Below are 16,686 nucleotides of genomic sequence, written 5' to 3'. Positions count from 1 at the left end.
AGAGATGTTTTAAAAATGATTTCTAACTGATAAAACCTCATTTTGAGAGAGCCTTCGGATAATCTAGTTTGTTAGGGTCTTCATTGTTAGGCTATATAATTCATACCCTGATTAACAGAAAGTGTTTCTATCAAATCTCATTTTAAATGACACTTTGTGAAATTATAACTAGACTGATGATTAATGTGTTTTATATTCCTTGCTACAGAAACTCAGCAGAAAGCCAACAGAGAGTAAGAATGATGGAAGAATTAGATGTATGTTCACCTAAATTTAGTTTCTCAAGAGCCGAAAGTGAAGTGAAAAAGCAGAAAGGACGGATGTTGTGTGATGTGTTAATGGACCAGAGGGTGTTGCCTGGGGTAGGGAACATCATCAAAAACGAAGCTCTCTTCGACAGTGGTCTCCACCCAGCTGTTAAAGTAGGTTATAAGTGTTTTTTTAAATGACCTCTCTATTTTTAGATACATTTGAGGGACCAACGGGGAAAACGTAGGTCTGTGTTGGCAACATTCTCCCCAAATGGAGATTTCCAGGGTCTTTGTGTTAACTTCTCAACGGGGCCAACACTGACCTCTCCGTTTAAAATCTCCTCCTCTCACGTCACGTCCTCCATCTCCCATGACTGGCTTTGCTTTGTATTTTCCCCATACTGAGGATCACCTTCCAACATGACCTAATCTTTACTGGTTATATTCATTATTTAAAATCTATCTCCTCCCGCTCCAATGCAGTCTCTTAGGAGCATGGTGTCTGTTTTGTTCACCGAAGTTTCCAAGCATCCAGAGTGCGGTATCTAACCCATGGAAGGCATAAAAGAAATATTTTTTGGATGTAGGAATGGAAGTAAGCTCAGAACTTGCTTTTTGTACCTGGCATATTAACTTCACACTCAATACGCACTCACGTATTCCTATTTATAGCTCCTTGGACAGCAAATGCTGTTTTGGGGGAATAAGCAAGGAAGTTGGATGGCAGGGACTGGGAAATAAGTGACTAGTAGGGAACTGGAAACAATGTGGAACACTTGTAAAACAGCTTTACTGGAATAAAGGGAAAACAGAGGCTGTTGGGGGGTGTCAGGATAAGGACTCAGTATTGTTTTTTCCCTTGTCCCTCAACTGGAGAGACATAAACTTACTTATATAAGAAAAAAAATAATATAGAGAGAGGTTAAAATTGTAGGAAAGAGGATGGTGATTAATAGGGCAAAGTTATAAGAATGTCTGAGAGGTTAGGACCCAAAGCCAGGTAGAAGGCCACGTGTATTTCAGTTCCTAAGGAAGGAATCTACTGTAAGGCTTTTAGCTACATCCTACTAGTCTCTTTAAACTAAATCATTTTTTACATGAGTCCAAAGATACCTTTGGATTTTGTGTAATTATTTCCTAGATAGTTTTTGTTAAACCCAATCAGTAAGAAATAAGTTTTAAAAGAGACCCGTTCATGATTTTTCTGGATGAGGTTCTGCTTTTTTGACCCTTGGAACAAGATGGTTACATTTCTGTAACGTGGGAATGATGACACAGAATTTTAATAAGAACAAACTTTTTAAAACCACCTAGACCTCTATGGGAAACGTGTTGGGGAATAAAGAACCCGGAGTATTGTTACTCTCTATGATAAACTGCAAATTTATTTTCCATCTGTATATCCAGCAGGCCTTTCATCTAGTAGAAGATCATTTGCCCTAATGTCTGGGAGGTTAGAAATTAAGGACAGTTCTCAAGTTTAGCTATTAGCTCCCTAGAAGTCCATGCACAATTATTGAAAAAGTATAGTTTAACATCTCAGGGTATGACTGAATAGAGTATATAAGATATGGTAAGAATAACTCTATTTCAAAAGTGCTTATGTTTTAAATTTTAAATAAAAATATATGTAATATTTTCATAATGATTATGGTGATTAGATGACTTCAGGTTTCATAGTCCCTCATAACTTAGTTTCTGCTGTATGTAGATGCCTGTGTACATTCATGTACATAAACAAGGCTAAGTCATCAGACAGGAGTTTTTCTGGCATCACCATTGGAACCACTTGCCAAATGATAATTAATTCTACAAGGGTAACACTGAGATTTATGCCAGGCTCTGCCACAAAAAAATTCTTCAGTAAGGGCTATGTCTGAGTTCTTCCAGGTGTTAACAAGTACTCTGATATTAATGCATGTATATAAATTCATATCTTTTTAAAGCTCGATGGTGACCTTGACGGACATCCATTCTGTGCCGATTTTTCCTTCTCTTCCTTCTGTTTTTTTTTTTTTTCCTCAAATCCAGCGAGACTTTTCAAGGTGGTCGATCCCACAATGCTGGGACTTTGAAGATGTCTGATACAGAAGAGATACTCATTTAGAATTACTCATTTTTAGAATTAAAATTTATAAACAAGAATGGTATATATATATTTTTATCTGTAGTGATGTCACTTAAAACCACTGCTAATGACATTAAATAGATGCATGAGAAATTGAGTTCTAGAAGATACGCATATATTTTCAATCAGGGTAGTTTTAGAGCGGGCAACTGGTATTATTTTCTTTTTACAGTAACAAATTATGAAACTGTCCTCGTTTTTCTGTTTTCAGGTTTGTCAGTTGACAGATGAACAGACTCATTACCTTGTGAAGATGATACGTGACTTCAGCATTCTTTTTTACAGGGTAAGAGTAAAAATGTTTCTACTATGTCATATGTCAACTGTCTCCCTTTGGATGGGGCCAACAATGTCAAGGCTCTTTGTACCATCTAGTGGTCAGTGTGTAGAGGTGCAGTAAGGGAGGACAACGTGTGGGTGTAAATAATGGCTAGAGATTTAGTCACGGTCCGTCCAAACTTATCTGACAGTAATTATATTAAATTATCCTTACACTAAGTTGGCTATAACAGTTGCATTAGCATTGTAGATTCTTGTTCTATTTTTGGGCATAGGAAAGTAAAATGTAGGAACTCCATAGAGAGACTCAACCCTTTGGAAAAAACGGGCCTCAACTCAGATTTTGCTGCTTGTTATCTGTGTGGTTTAGATTATTTAGATAATTCAGGCTCAGTTTCTTCATCTGTAAAATGAGATAATGAGATTTATCTACCACAAAGACTTTTGAGAATGAAGTGTAAGTACTTACCTACCTGTAAATTTTGCAATTTGTATATATGCATAGACATCAGCATACAGAGTTCCAAAAATACGTTTTCTCTTTTAAACAAAGTATCATAAATATGCCTGTTTTTTTCTACACAGTCTGTTTTCTGTATTCAACATTTTTATTTTTACTGTGTTCAGAAAGGCAGGTATGATAGGAGTCTTCATTTATTGGCCTAGAGTGTTAACGAACCTCTTGCTTTACGTGTCTGTCTTGAATATTATGGCTACTTTAATATTCTATATGTTTACTCACTCTTCTAGGGAAAGGTGATTATAAACCACTACTCATTTTTGGCCCAGATTAAGTGTTGGGTATTTTAATACTTTGCTTAAATCAATAGAAGTTGTTTGTGTAATTTTCAACTTATATATGGCGAGTCATATTTCTGGGCCTTGAGATTTTTACAGTACTGACATAAACCCAAAACACTGTCCTTTTAGAAGCTTTAAATATATATGAGTAGAATAAAACTGTGACAGAGAATATCAAAATGTCCTTTGAATTAGAATGTATACCAAATGGAATATTTGCTAGGAATGTTCTTTGCTAGGAAGGTATTTGAATTTTTATTTTCTTTGTTAGCAAATTTGTGAGATTAAAAATGGAAAAAGCGTCTTTTGTCAGGTCAACAAAAAAGAGGATCTCAAGTTTTTCACTGTAGAAATAATTTTTTTGGTTTTGGCTGTTGAAAGAAAGTGAGCAGCTTTCATGTTCTAAAAATAGCCAGATTTCAAGCTAATCTAGTCTTTCTTATAACCACATAATTATATTTAATTAAAAAAAAAACTTAAAAGCATGAAGGACATTTTATATTGTAGAACTTTTACATCTCATTTAGATAAAAAGATAATGCTATGCAAAGAACAAGTTTGAATACTAGTAAGTTATAAAATAATGACTTAATTATTTCACATAAATCTTGTTTGACACATATTGCTGAATCTAGTCAATACCTTTTTCTCAGATGAAAAGATTATATGGACATATGTCCAAACATGTAAATTTCAACAAATTATTTTCAGAAATGACTTTCAGGAATGTATCTTTGGCTCCAAAGCAACACTGTCTGATAGATAACATTATAATGTTTGTTTATTTTTAGTGCCATAAAACGGGATCTGTTATCTCGAAACACTATAAGGTTTATAAGCGTCCTAACTGTTGTCAGTGCTGTTGCAAAATAACTGTGTGTCGCCTAGGAGAGAATAACAGAATGACATATTTCTGTCCTCGATGTCAAAAAGAAAATCCTCAACATGTTGACATTTGGTGAGTTATCTAATTTAATTGGAAACGATTTGCCCTAGTTCGCTAACTCAAAGGCTATTAATAAAAACATAATTCAAAGGTAGTTAAGCCCTTGGAAGGAAATAGTAAATAACCTCATCCAAAAACCAGGATAAGCTGAAGATGACAGATGGACCACTTCTGGATTCAGTAGAAAATCTCCAGCTCAGATGTTAATATCCAGCATTTCATTTTAATCTCATTTGTAAAGTGATTGGCGAGAGGTGCACATACGTCAGTAGTTGGAAAATGCAACTATCTTCAGAAGTTTTTGCTTCATTTAGAAGTAATCTTATAAAACATAAGCAAGATCTCTTTGCAGAATTCATGTCTTTTTGGGGGGAAATAATTGACTGCTTACTACACATGTCTATGGTGACTCTTCCAGCTGCTGAGTTACGTCTGTTCCAATTACACCTTCCAGAACGAGGGAAATAACCACAGGAAAGGTTCAGGGACCTCCTAAGATGGATCTGAGCTGTAACTCCATTGATCACCTGACCTCCATAAGGCCCTGCTCTGAATGGTGGAACACTGATGTTTTGAGTTTCTTGGAATTAGTATCTGTTGAGAGCCAGTGTCTAACAGGTCTTATTACTTCCTTTTCCCCGACGCAGTTACCCTGATAAAAGGCCTTACATCCCTTTGGGAAAGGCCAGGACAAATATGAATAATATAAAGGAATATGTGATTATAAGGCAAAATAACCAGTGCAGACAGTGAAGCCTATTAATCCCTGCTACAGGAGTTCAGGGATGTTAGAGGATTATATATACATACAAAGCTGGAAAGATCTAGAAAAAGTGTGATTTGAAGTTTACTTTAAAAAAGATAGTTAGAATTTTGGCTAAATAAATGAGAAAACAAATATTATTGAATTGGAAAGACAGAGCATGGCCACAAACCCTAACCATTCATATGCATGGCATGTTGGAGAGATGTTGGTAACACCGGCCAAGCCACAGAAAGGCTTCGAGTTGTTGGATCGTAAAAGCTAGTTTTATAGGTAGAATGGAATCAAATAGTAGGAATCATTAGTCATTCTGGGAATGGTTGATGTCCTGCCGAAATCAGTAGATTAAGGGCTTTTCAGTGGGTAGGACATGGTGAGATTAAACCTCCTAGTGAGGTTTACTGGGCCTGAGGTCAAGACCCTGGAAATGGAAAACAAAATAGGGACTTCAGTTAAAAACTTTAAAAAGTCAACAACAATTGTGACAGATGTGGTATGTAGAATAATGCAGAAAGTTTCAGACTAAATAATAGAAATTTTCACCATATGGGTCTGGGAAAGTTGAGGTCGAGTGGAACAGATGAACTTCGTATATGTGAAGCAACAGTGGACTGCTTGAAGAGATGCCACATTACAGGTGGCAGGTGAAGGCTTGATGGTTGTTGAAGTGACATATATTGAAAAGAGGTCAGTTCACAGGGAAAGTGGAGAGGGAGGAACCAAGGTCTGAGCTTCAGGGAATACCCGGAGTAGGAGGGAAAGAGTGAGCCAAGAAAACACAGTGATGTGGTTGGGAACAGGTGGCCAAGCAGGGCCGGATGGCGCCGTGGATCCTGGGGTGAGAGGCTGGGGTGATGCGTTCGAGGTGGTCTGCGGAGAGGCCGCCACCCCACCTTCCCCAGTGTGTCTGTGGCTTTCTTTCTGTGCTCCTGGCCCTTGTGATTTCCTTTTCATCTCTCCTTCTCTTGCTCTTAGCTCTTTTCTCTGAATCTCTTTCAGCCTCTTCTTTACCTCACTGTACTGCCATGGGGATCTGAGATATATTTAGATAATATATTTATGGCACAGATTTGTGGCTTTCTGATTTTTAAGATTATAAGTGTACATTTCTCTGACCAAATGGGTATAACACGTTACCTGGCAGACAGAGGACATTCGATAAATCTTTGTCTAGTGAATAAATTATTAATATCCTATACTTTTTTCTATGAATTGATAGCTTTTGAGGTTTAAAAAAAAAAGTTTTTTTCAAGTCATCAAAGAAATATGTTACTTACCGTATAATTAAGGTAATTGTCAATTCCAAAGGTTTTTTGAAACTAGGCTTTAAAAGCTCAGGGGTTCCCTGCAAGAGGTGTGGGACACCTGTGAGCTAGAGGAGTCCTTACTGCACTGGGAATATTCTGAGCCCTTCAATCCCTCCTCCCTCCTGAGCTACTCCTGATTTATTTATTTATTTATTTATTTATTTATTTATTTATTTATTTATTTATTTATTTATTTATTTTAAAGATTTATTTATTCATGATAGACACATAGAGAGGTGGAGACACAGGCAGAGGGAGAAGCAGGTTCCATGCAGGGAGCCCGACGTGGGACCCGATCCCAGGACTCCAGGATTGTGCCCTGGGCTAAAAGCAGGCGCTAAACCGCTGAGCCACCCAGGGATCCCCTACTCCTGATTTATATATTGAAATTCAGTTCAGCCTAAGACACCATTTGGAAAACCAGTTATACATTGGAAAATAAACGTGTACAGAAAACATTTGAATACCGATAGTATTTACCCTATTCTTAGAGATTTCCACAATGAAGTAGATTCCGTTCACTTTCTCCATGAGTTTTTGAACATTTTTTATATTGACTACATTTTCTCATTGGAAGTTACAGTCTTTTCAAATTAAATCGAAGCAATACGAAAAGCCTAAAATCTAAATCCCCATGTTCCTTCAATTGTGCAAAGTTTACTAGCTTCTTCATGAAGTCCTCCCCAAATTTTGCAGTCTTTACTGATCACACCACACTTCCGATAATGTACCATCGTTGGCTCTATATACGAACTGGCATAATTTATACAGGTGCGTATTTTTCCCTCGAGGGGAAGCTGTGCTATCATTTCTTTTTCTGTACCAGTCCATATATTATACATTCCTAAAAATTCCTTTGTTACTGCTTTTTTGTTGTTGTTGTTATTAGTGTCTGCTCTGTGTCAGCTACTGGGAATACGAAGACAAAATGAAATCCCTTCAGAGGTGGGGAGGAAATGAGGAGATGGATCATTAAAACCCCACTAGGTTTGGCAGTGGGCACCATTGTTCTAGCAGCAATGGAAGTTGAGAGGAGGAAACCCTTAGATCTGCGTGGGAAGAACTAGGAAGGCTTTCTGAGGAAGGTGGCCTTTGAGATCAGTGTGGAAGGACATAGAGATTGATCGAAGACGAGGCAGGAGCGTGCATTAGGAGAGCCCCACGAAGGGGAGGGCATCTTGTTCCTGTAAGACGACGCGTTCAGGTCTCTGAGAACCGTCTAGTTTGGGAAGTTATTAAGGGTTGGTTGCGAGTGGATGAGAAGTCACTGGTGTTGGCAAGCCCATTCTTCAGGCAGGTCTGAGCTAGCGGAGTGTGTTGAGGGGAACAGAGTGACTGTAGAGCCCTTGGGAGCTCTTGGGAGACAGGAATGAGGAAACCCTTGATAGGACAGCCTTGTTCTGGCAAGAGAGTTGGATTACACCGTTGTCATGTTGAAAAATGTAATTTAAAAGGGTTTCCTTGGAGTACAGTGAAAGACACCCAGCTCCCATGATCTCAAGCCAAAGTGGGAATGTGCGGGTCATGCAGCGCAAAGGAGTATTGGTGTAATTCACAGGATTAATATGAAAAAGCTGCCAGACCTTGAGTCTCAGGACCTGGAGCCCAGGAAGGTGACCTTGCCTGTATTCTCTGCAGCTGGAACACGTAGGCAGATCTGAACTGCTTCCCGCCCAAGCCCCACGACAGCGAATTCCTTCTGGTTTCAGCAGAAGAAACACATTCTGGAGGCTTCCGGAATGTCATGGTGCTCCGGGGGTCAGGGCTCAGATGAGACTGAAATAGCCCAAGTAGCAGCTGGGCAGCAGCCGGGTCGTTCGTTTTACTCAAACCTTCTTTAAACGCTCTCTTTGGTGCCCCTTTCTTTTTGTTTTATTAACAGTTATGTTGCTGCCTTTAAACAATTCTTTCTGTTTTGTGTAGACAGAAAAATCCACCGCTTTCCATGGTGGCAACTGGTCTCCACTGAGAAGTGGTTCCTTAGAGACACTGTCATCGTCCACCTGTGTTTTAGGCCCTTGGCTGCTGAGAGCAGAGCCGTGCCCCCTTGCCCACTGTGGGATCATCTGAGGCGATGGTCCACCGTGGTGGTGGTAGCGCGTGAAGAGAGGCGAGGAAAGTCCAGGAGACAGCCTTGAGGTTCCCTTTTTTTTTTTTTTTAAGATTTTATTTATTTATTCATGAGAGACAGAGAGAGAGAGAGGCAGAGACACAGGCAGAGGGAGAAGCAGGCTCCATGCGGGGAGCCCGATGTGACACTCGATCCTGGGTCTCCAGAATCAGGCCCTGGGCCCAAGGCGGCACCCAACCGCCGAGCCACCCGGGCTGCCCGCCTTGGGGTTCCCTTGACTTGGCTGAGCAGAAGACGGAAGTGAGCCCGTGGAAGAGCAGTGGGAAGCATGTGACAGAGCGACATCCAGGGAGTTAGAGCAGGCGGGCTCGAGGGGCGCCTCCCCCGGCCCAGGGCACAGCTCACTCACTCAACTTGTATTTGTGATGTATTCATAGAAGTCTACGTTCTGGTGGGAGGAGATCTTGAAAACAGCTGTGTGTGTCCCCGTGCCTATGCGGTGCCCGGTGAGGATGTGTCTGTCACGCCCGGAGAACGCATCCCCCTCCGTGAGGGGACACACAGGGCTGGGGCAGTTCATCTTCGATGGTTTGCGTGGATAAAGCCTCTGAGACTTGAAAAGGTGGAGGAGGAGGTGCTTGGAGAAGCATGAAGAAGTCTGTTTTATGGGGAGCAAGAGGGCGAGTGTGGTGAGCGGAGGGCCTGCTTGGTGGGGCAGGGCCTGCTCGGCCCTGATGGGAGGTTCTGGGGTTTATTCCACATGTGGGGGGGGTGCCTCTGAGGGGTTTGGCCGGGAGAGAAGAAATGGAGACCTATATTGAAAGGTCGCTCTGGGTAGGCGGGGGTGTGTTGCCTTTAAGGTAGCTGGAAGGTGCTGGAAGGTGGTGAGCAGAGGGGTGCCACACACTGACTTGGGTTTTAGGAGGATCATGAGGTGGCGGGTGGGGAGGTGGCTGTAGTGTGCGCAGGGTGAGGGGGTGACCTCGAGGCGCCCTCAACAGTACTGCCTGTGGCCATGGTGGCAACTTGTCGGGGGAGGAGGGGGGAAATGACTGAATATAGGATACCTCCAGAAGTTGAGATAGGGTTGAGCACTGGAACCTATACAATGTAGGGAACCTTCTTTAAAAAAAATAAATAGGGATCCCTGGGTGGCGCAGTGGTTTGGCGCCTGCCTTTGGCCCAGGGCGCGATCCTGGAGACCCGGGATCGAATCCCACGTCGGGCTCCCGGTGCATGGAGCCTGCTTCTCCCTCTGCCTATGTCTCTGCCTCTCTCCCTCTCTCTCTGTGTGACTATCATAAATAAAGGAAAATTAAAAAATATATATAAAAATAAATAAATAAATAGGGATCCCTGGGTGGCGCAGCAGTTTGGCGCCTGCCTTTGGCCGGGGGCTCAATCCTGGAGACCCGGGATTGAGGCCCACGTAGGGCTCCCTGCATGGAGCCTGCTTCTCCCTCTGCCTGTGTCTCTGCCTCTCTCTCTCTCTCTGTGTGACTATCATGAATAAATAAGTAAAATCTTTATAAAAAATAAATTTTAAAAAAAATAAATAAAAAATAAAAATAAAAATTTAAAGCATGAATGCTGAATTTGGCCCTCCCAGGACTATTCAGAACAAGCAACGACAAATGGTCATTTATAAACAGGGAGAGGCGGGGAGGGACCCCTCGGGCCCTGTCGCGTCCTCACAGCGCAGGCCTGGCTCCTGACCCGCCCGGGTCGCCCGCCAGCCTCCCAGGTGGCCGTCGCTGGTGGCCCTGGCTCGCTTCCTGGGAGCTTTGCTCCAGCACCGCCTCCTGCCTGTGAGAAGGCCCCGCGAGCGGGCTCTGGGGGTTGTTTTGTGTATTTATTCCTGAGACACCGAGAGACAGAGAGAGAGGCACAGGCGGAGGGAGAGCAGGCTCCCTGCGGACTCGAACCCGGGACCCCGGGGTCACGCCCTGAGCCCAAGGCCGAGGCTCCCCGGCGGGGCCCCGGGCCCAGAGCAGTGCCTCCGGGGACGTCGGTGGGGCGCAGCCTCCGGGAGGCCCAGCTCCGCGGGGGGCGGGCGGGACGGCCAGGCGGGCGCGTGTCCCCGCGTCCCCCCCATGCTCCTGCGGGGCCTGGCGATGGCGCTGCGGGAACCGCGCCGGGAAGGAGCAGCCCGCCCTCGGCCCCTGCGCCCCGCTGCCGTCCCCCCTGCGCCCCGCTGCCGTCCCCCCTGCGCCCCGCTGCCGTCCCCCCTGCGCCCCGCTGCCGTCCCCCCTCCGCCCCACTCCTGTTCCCCCTCCGCCCGCTGCCGTCCCCCCTGCGCCCCGCTGCCGTCCCCCCTGCGCCTCGCTGCCGTCCCCCCTCCGCCCGCTGCCGTCCCCCCTCCACCCCGCTGCCGTCCCCCCTGCGCCCCGCTGCCGTCCCCCCTCCGCCCCGCTGCCGTCCCCCCTGCGCCCCGCTGCCGTCCCCCCTCCGCCCCGCTGCCATCCACCCTGCGCCCCGCTGCCGTCCCCCCTGCGCCCCGCTGCCGTCCCCCCTCCACCCCGCTGCCGTCCCCCCTCCACCCCGCTGCCGTCGCCCCTGCGCCCCGCTGCCGTCGCCCCTGCGCCCCGCTGCCGTCCCCCCTCCGCCCTGCTGCCGTCCCCCCTGCGCCCCGCTGCCGTCCCCCCTGCGCCCCGCTGCCGTCCCCCCTCCGCCCCACTCCTGTTCCCCCTCCACCCGCTGCCGTCCCCCCTGCGCCCCGCTGCCGTCCCCCCTGTGCCCCGCTGCCGTCCCCCGTGCCCCGCTGCCGTCCCCCCTCCGCCCGCTGCCGTCCGCCCTCCGCCCGGTCCCGTCCCCTCTGCGCCCCGCTGCCGTCCCCCCTCCACCCCGCTGCCGTCCCCCCTCCGCCCCGCTGCCGTCCCCCCTCCGCCCCGCTGCCGTCCCCCCTCCACCCGCTGCCGTCCCCCCTGCGCCTGCTGCCGTCCCCCCTGCGCCCGCTGCCGTCCCCCCTGCGCCCGCTGCCGTCCCCCCTCCGCCCCGCTGCCGTCCCCCCTCCGCCCGGTCCCGTCCCCCCTCCGCCCGCTGCCGTCCGCCCTCCGCCCGGTCCCGTCCCCTCTGCGCCCCGCTGCCGTCCCCCCTCCGCCCGCTGCCATCCCCCCTCCACCCCGCTGCCGTCCCCCCTCCGCCCCGCTGCCGTCCCCCCTCCGCCCCGCTGCCGTCCCCCCTCCACCCCGCTGCCGTCCGCCCTCCGCCCGGTCCCGTCCCCCCTCCGCCAGCTGCCGTCCGCCCTCCGCCCGGTCCCGTCGCCCCTCCACCCCGCTGCCGTCGCCCGTCCGCCCGCTGCCGTCCCCCCTGCGCCCCGCTGCCGTCCCCCCTCCACCCCGCTGCCGTCCCCCCTCCACCCCGCTGCCGTCCCCCCTCCACCCCGCTGCCGTCCCCCCTCCGCCCCGCTGCCGTCCCCCCTGCGCCCCGCTGCCGTCCCCCCTGCGCCCCGCTGCCGTCCCCCTTCCGCCCCGCTGCCGTCCCCCCTCCGCCCCGCTGCCGTCCCCCCTGCGCCCCGCTGCCGTCCCCCCTCCGCCCTGCTGCCGTCCGCCCTCCGCCCGGTCCCGTCCCCTCTGCGCCCCGCTGCTGTCCCCCCTCCGCCCGCTGCCATCCCCCCTCCACCCCGCTGCCGTCCCCCCTGCGCCCCGCTGCCGTCCCCCCTCCGCCCGCTGCCGTCCCCCCTCCGCCCCGCTGCCGTCCCCCCTGCGCCCCGCTGCCGTCCCCCCTCCGCCCGCTGCCGTCCCCCCTCCACCCCGCTGCCGTCCGCCCTCCGCCCGGTCCTGTCGCCCCTCTGCCCGCTGCCGTCCGCCCTCCGCCCGGTCCCGTCCGCCCTCCGCCCGGTCCCGTCGCCCCTCCGCCCGCTGTCCCCATCATGGTGCGCGGGTGACGCGGGTGCCCAGCAGCCCTGCAGCCTGGGGCAGGGGCAGAGTGCGCGGACCTGCTGGGGCCCCCTCCCCCAGGGCACCCGGCCTGGCGCGCAGCAGGTGCAGCGGGTCCGCGGGCGGCCGGGGTCGCCCACGAGGAGCCCCGGGCACCCTGCAGGTGCAGCTCCCGCTCCGCGCGCTCGGGCCGCAGGGGACATGCAGGGCCCCTCGCTTCAGGGTGCGCTCGCCCCGGGGCGGAGCCTGCAGCCTTTCGGGCCTGGGCGCGGCGACGGGGCGCGCAGCGCTGTGAAGGGCGACTCGTACGTTTGGGGCGTGTAGGGTGGGGGGGGCGTGAACCTTCCTGGCACCGGGCACGGACTTGCGGGCGGGAAGCCGAGCGCGGCCCCTCCTGGACGCCAGGACCCCGCGTTCCCTCCCGGGCCCAGGGGGCACCTGCGGCCTTCGTGGCTTCGGTGGCTCCAGCCTCTGCCTCTGCGGTCACAGCGCCTTCTCTTGCGTGGGTGTCCCCTCTCTCCGCCTCTGTCCCATGAGGACACTGGCCTTTGGGTTCAGGGACCACCCAGAGGATCCAGGATAATCTCCCCACGTCGAGGTTTTTAATTACGGCTGCAAAGGTCCTCTTTCTTTATAAAACGATGTTTACAGGTCCCTGGCATTGTGACTCGCTAGCTTTGGAAGACTCTTAGTCCGCTACAAACATATTAAATTTCAAATTCCTGTTGCACATCCAAGTGGAGACTGGAAAGAATTTCTCAGTAGGTGATTAAGAAGTGGGACAGTAAGGGAAGAAAATGCTTCCAGAGCTTCTGCTGGAAACCATGAACATACGTGCTTGTGGTCACTGAAATCCGCAGAAGGTGAAAATGGTGAAAAATTGAAGCGTGTAGAAAGTCTGAAGATTCTTTAAATTGTGTTTATTTAATTATGAGTAAATGCATCTTGCTGCCTTTCAGAGCAAGTTGGTCGGAGGGCAGGAGTTAGGTCAAGGACGCAGATTCTATGGAAGGTCTGGGGTCCATAGGGATGAGAAGCACTGAAGAGCGTTTAAAGTCAAGATAGAAGAACCATAATGAGATGCGTCAGCCTCCCAGATTGTCTTGTGCTATTTGTTATCTCACCAGACAAGCCTGAATTTAACAACTGGCCTGACTCTACGTGAGGAGCAAATTGTTAGGGGAGACCCAGTACCTCTGCAGGTCAGAGAACTCGTGCTCTCTCAGATAGGAGGGCCCATCGCCTTTACCCAAAGAGCTTTTCTCAGTAGAGTGTTCGGAAGCCTGAAAGGAATCCGTGTCGTGGCCAGGTTGCTTGCCCACTGACGGGCTTTGTAGAACTCTGTATTTAAGACTAGGACTTTAGGGGATCCCTGGGGGGCTCAGCAGTTTAGCGCCTGCCTTCCGCCCAGGGTGTGATGCTGGAGACCCGGGATCAAATCCCGCGTCAGGCTTCCTGCATGGAGCCTGCTTCTCCCTCTGCCTGTGTCTCTGCCTCTCTCTCTCTCTCTCTCTCTCTCTGTGTGTGTGTGTCTCTCATGAATAAATAAAATCTTAAAAAAAAAAAAAAAGAGTAGGACTTTATCAGAGCTCTTAAAGGCATTTTGTATAACAATAAATAGTCAATTAAGAATTCCAGGTGGGAAATCATGATTTACGGTTGTGTCCAAAAATCAGGGTTGGTTTTATTGTTTTCTTACTAAATATTAATTAGATATCTCATGGGAAGCAGTTTTTACCTGTAGGGAAGTAATACAAAGCTAGGTTTCTTTTTCTTCATGATAGATTAGCTGATCGATACGGTGTTTTAGTAGAGAGCGTTGAGAAATTCAAGAGGGATACGCATGTGAGGTAAATGTAAAATTTTTCTCATTGTCCTTTCCGTGTTCTAATTGCTGCCTAAGTCTTTTCTCCTATCAACCCCCCACCCCCTGTTTGGTTGAATGAAAATATCTGAGTCTGGCTTTGGGACGAGTACCACTTAGCCACTTCCTTAAAACATTTTTTGAGAAATGCTTCCTAGCAGTTATGTCAACCATTTCTAGTGAGTTGAAACAACAACAGCAGCAAGAACACAACTCTGATTCTAAATACAAACGTTTATTTGTTATTTCTGTCTTTAATAGCAATCAGCAGGGCACAGTTGGAAATGTCGTATTCTAGAGTGTTAGGGCTGGTACACATTTGGGTGTTAATGGTTATAATAATTTCTAAAATACGCAGAACGCGTAAGAACAAGACCAACAGTCAACTGTGTTAATGAGGAACTTTGAACGCTCTTTTGTAGCAGGTTGCCCAGGAGAGACACTACAATCAGGTGGCCGTGTAGCAGGGGGGACCATGTGGCTGGGAAGTCTGAAGAGCAGTGGGCGTGCGTGGTCTGTACGCTGCTCAATAGGCCGTCTTCGAAGACGTGTGATGCTTGCCTGACTTCCAGGCCTACCGGTAAGCCTGAAATTCTGATTCTGAGTGCATTCTGCTTCAAAGAGGGCTAATTATACAAAGGTGTATATCTTGTTCCATCTTGATATTTCATAAGTAAGTAAAATGCTCTCTTTCTGAAAGGTTTAAAGGAATTGCCAGCCTTTGCATGTAAACCACGCTAATATTCTGTTGAGCCCCCCTTTTTTTTTCAACAGGGAAGGAAGACATGCTTGTGCTAAAAGAGTATGTGCCTTTGTATCTCAAAAAACCGAGATGATCACATCTGTTCTCTTCTATTTCTAATGAATTATTCAATAAAGCCTTTGTTTTATGCAGATTTCAGCAACTTTTAAGTTTGTTATTCAGTCCAAGTGCTTCGTAAACTGAAAGGGAGGATTTCTGTAAGAATATCGTTGCAGGTGGAATAGAAAAATGCTGAATTTTTTCTCTTCTTTATCCTTCCTACCCCTTGTTATTAAAATCTTTACCCAGACAATTGTACTGATTTCATTGAAATCCTTCAAAATAACTCTTTACAGCTCCCAATTTCATGTGTTCAGAGAAAGTAAAACCTCTGAGAGAGCCCGTGATTAAGAACCAGCTCATTGACGCAGCTTCTATTGTGTTCCCAAAGTGTTCTTTCTTCCTTCAATTAGAGATGAGAAAGTTCATTCTTGACTTGCGGACCCCACATTGTGCTAGCTGTCACACTGGGTTTTGTTCTCTGGGCCAGAAAGGCGGGCCTGGCTCCGCTCACAGCTTTGCTGGAAGGGATGGCGCCTCCTGTTTCGGGATCTTTCGGCAGAAAGCCCTCAGAAAAACCACAGTCTTAGGTCTCCACCTTCATTTCAACTGAAATGCCTTTTTGCATCTCATTAACTATTTTCTTGGTGTTTTTCTAAGTACAAAAGACTACAATTTAGAACATATTACAGTACTGATTCCAAAATCCTGGGATGCTTTGTTGAAACCTTTTTTTTTTTTTTTGAAGATTCTATTTATTTATTTGACAGAGAGAGAGCACAAGCAGGGGAAGTGGCTGACAGAGGGAGAGGGAGAAGCGGGCTGGGCAGGGGGCCTGACGCGGGCTCCATCCCACGACCCAGAGATCATGACCTGAGCCGAAGGCAGATGCATAGTGGACGGACGGAGCCACCCAGGTGCCCCTATTGAAACATTTTTAATTGATCTTAAGTCTTTGTAATTCAACTTTGCTTAGTTTTACTAAGCCTTTCCCTTTACTGTGTCATTCACAGAAACATTACTGATCATCTAGAGTCGGGTCTCTAACCGCTGATCTAAAGCTTCATGGCATAGCACGTCCTAATATGCTTTAATGTTTAAAGGCATGCTTCAATATGCTGCCTCATAGTAACAAAACTGATAGCTGAATGACCTTTAAATGGTTAAACACAGGAGGAAGCAAATACAAATCTTTGTTAAACCCACCTCGGAGCCTCTCTGAGTTGTTGAAATTTTGCTCTTTATGTAATACTTCGTTTCCTAGCAAGAAGTTGGCTAACCCTAAATTGTCCAAACTGTGTATTATTCCTTCTAGGTATTCACTATCATGGGTGAGTAAGTTTTAATTATATCAAAAGATGTTTCAGGATGCCTGGGTGGCTCAGTGGTTGAGCCTCCACCTTTGGCTCAGGTCATGATCCTGGGGTCTTGAGATCGAATCACACATCAGGCTCCCTGCATGGAGCCTGCTTCTCCCTCTGCCTATCTCTGCCTCTCTCTCTGAGTCTCTCATGAATAAATTCTTTAAAAAATAAAAAAATAATAAAAAGATGTTTCAGGTAGTCAATATATTACAAATACATATTACAAATGTAT

General features: G+C 47.8%; 1 protein-coding gene across 6 annotated transcripts in view; it reads left to right on the top strand.

Moving 5' to 3' along the window:
- The window catches only part of NEIL3 (nei like DNA glycosylase 3), a 118,637-nt gene that overhangs the window by 93,128 nt on the left and 8,823 nt on the right, over positions 1–16,686 (top strand). For 4 of the 6 annotated variants that reach the window (XR_012002611.1, XM_072763886.1, XM_072763887.1 and 1 more), the window contains 4 exons: positions 209–422; positions 2,591–2,665; positions 4,251–4,417; positions 14,711–14,868. Coding sequence is in view for 5 of the 6 variants with exons in the window: in XM_072763886.1 (XP_072619987.1) it covers positions 209–422; positions 2,591–2,665; positions 4,251–4,417; positions 14,711–14,868 (614 nt within the window). In the remaining variant the exon portion in view is untranslated. The remainder of the gene's footprint in view (positions 1–208; positions 423–2,590; positions 2,666–4,250; positions 4,418–14,710; positions 14,869–16,686) is intronic. The other 2 variants (XM_072763888.1, XM_072763885.1) reach the window with 1 other exon arrangement.

The sequence above is a fragment of the Vulpes vulpes genome, chromosome 7 (assembly GCF_048418805.1).
Source record: "Vulpes vulpes isolate BD-2025 chromosome 7, VulVul3, whole genome shotgun sequence".
Taxonomy (NCBI): Eukaryota; Metazoa; Chordata; class Mammalia; order Carnivora; family Canidae; genus Vulpes; species Vulpes vulpes.
This window is presented reverse-complemented; position numbering and strand designations above follow the sequence as displayed.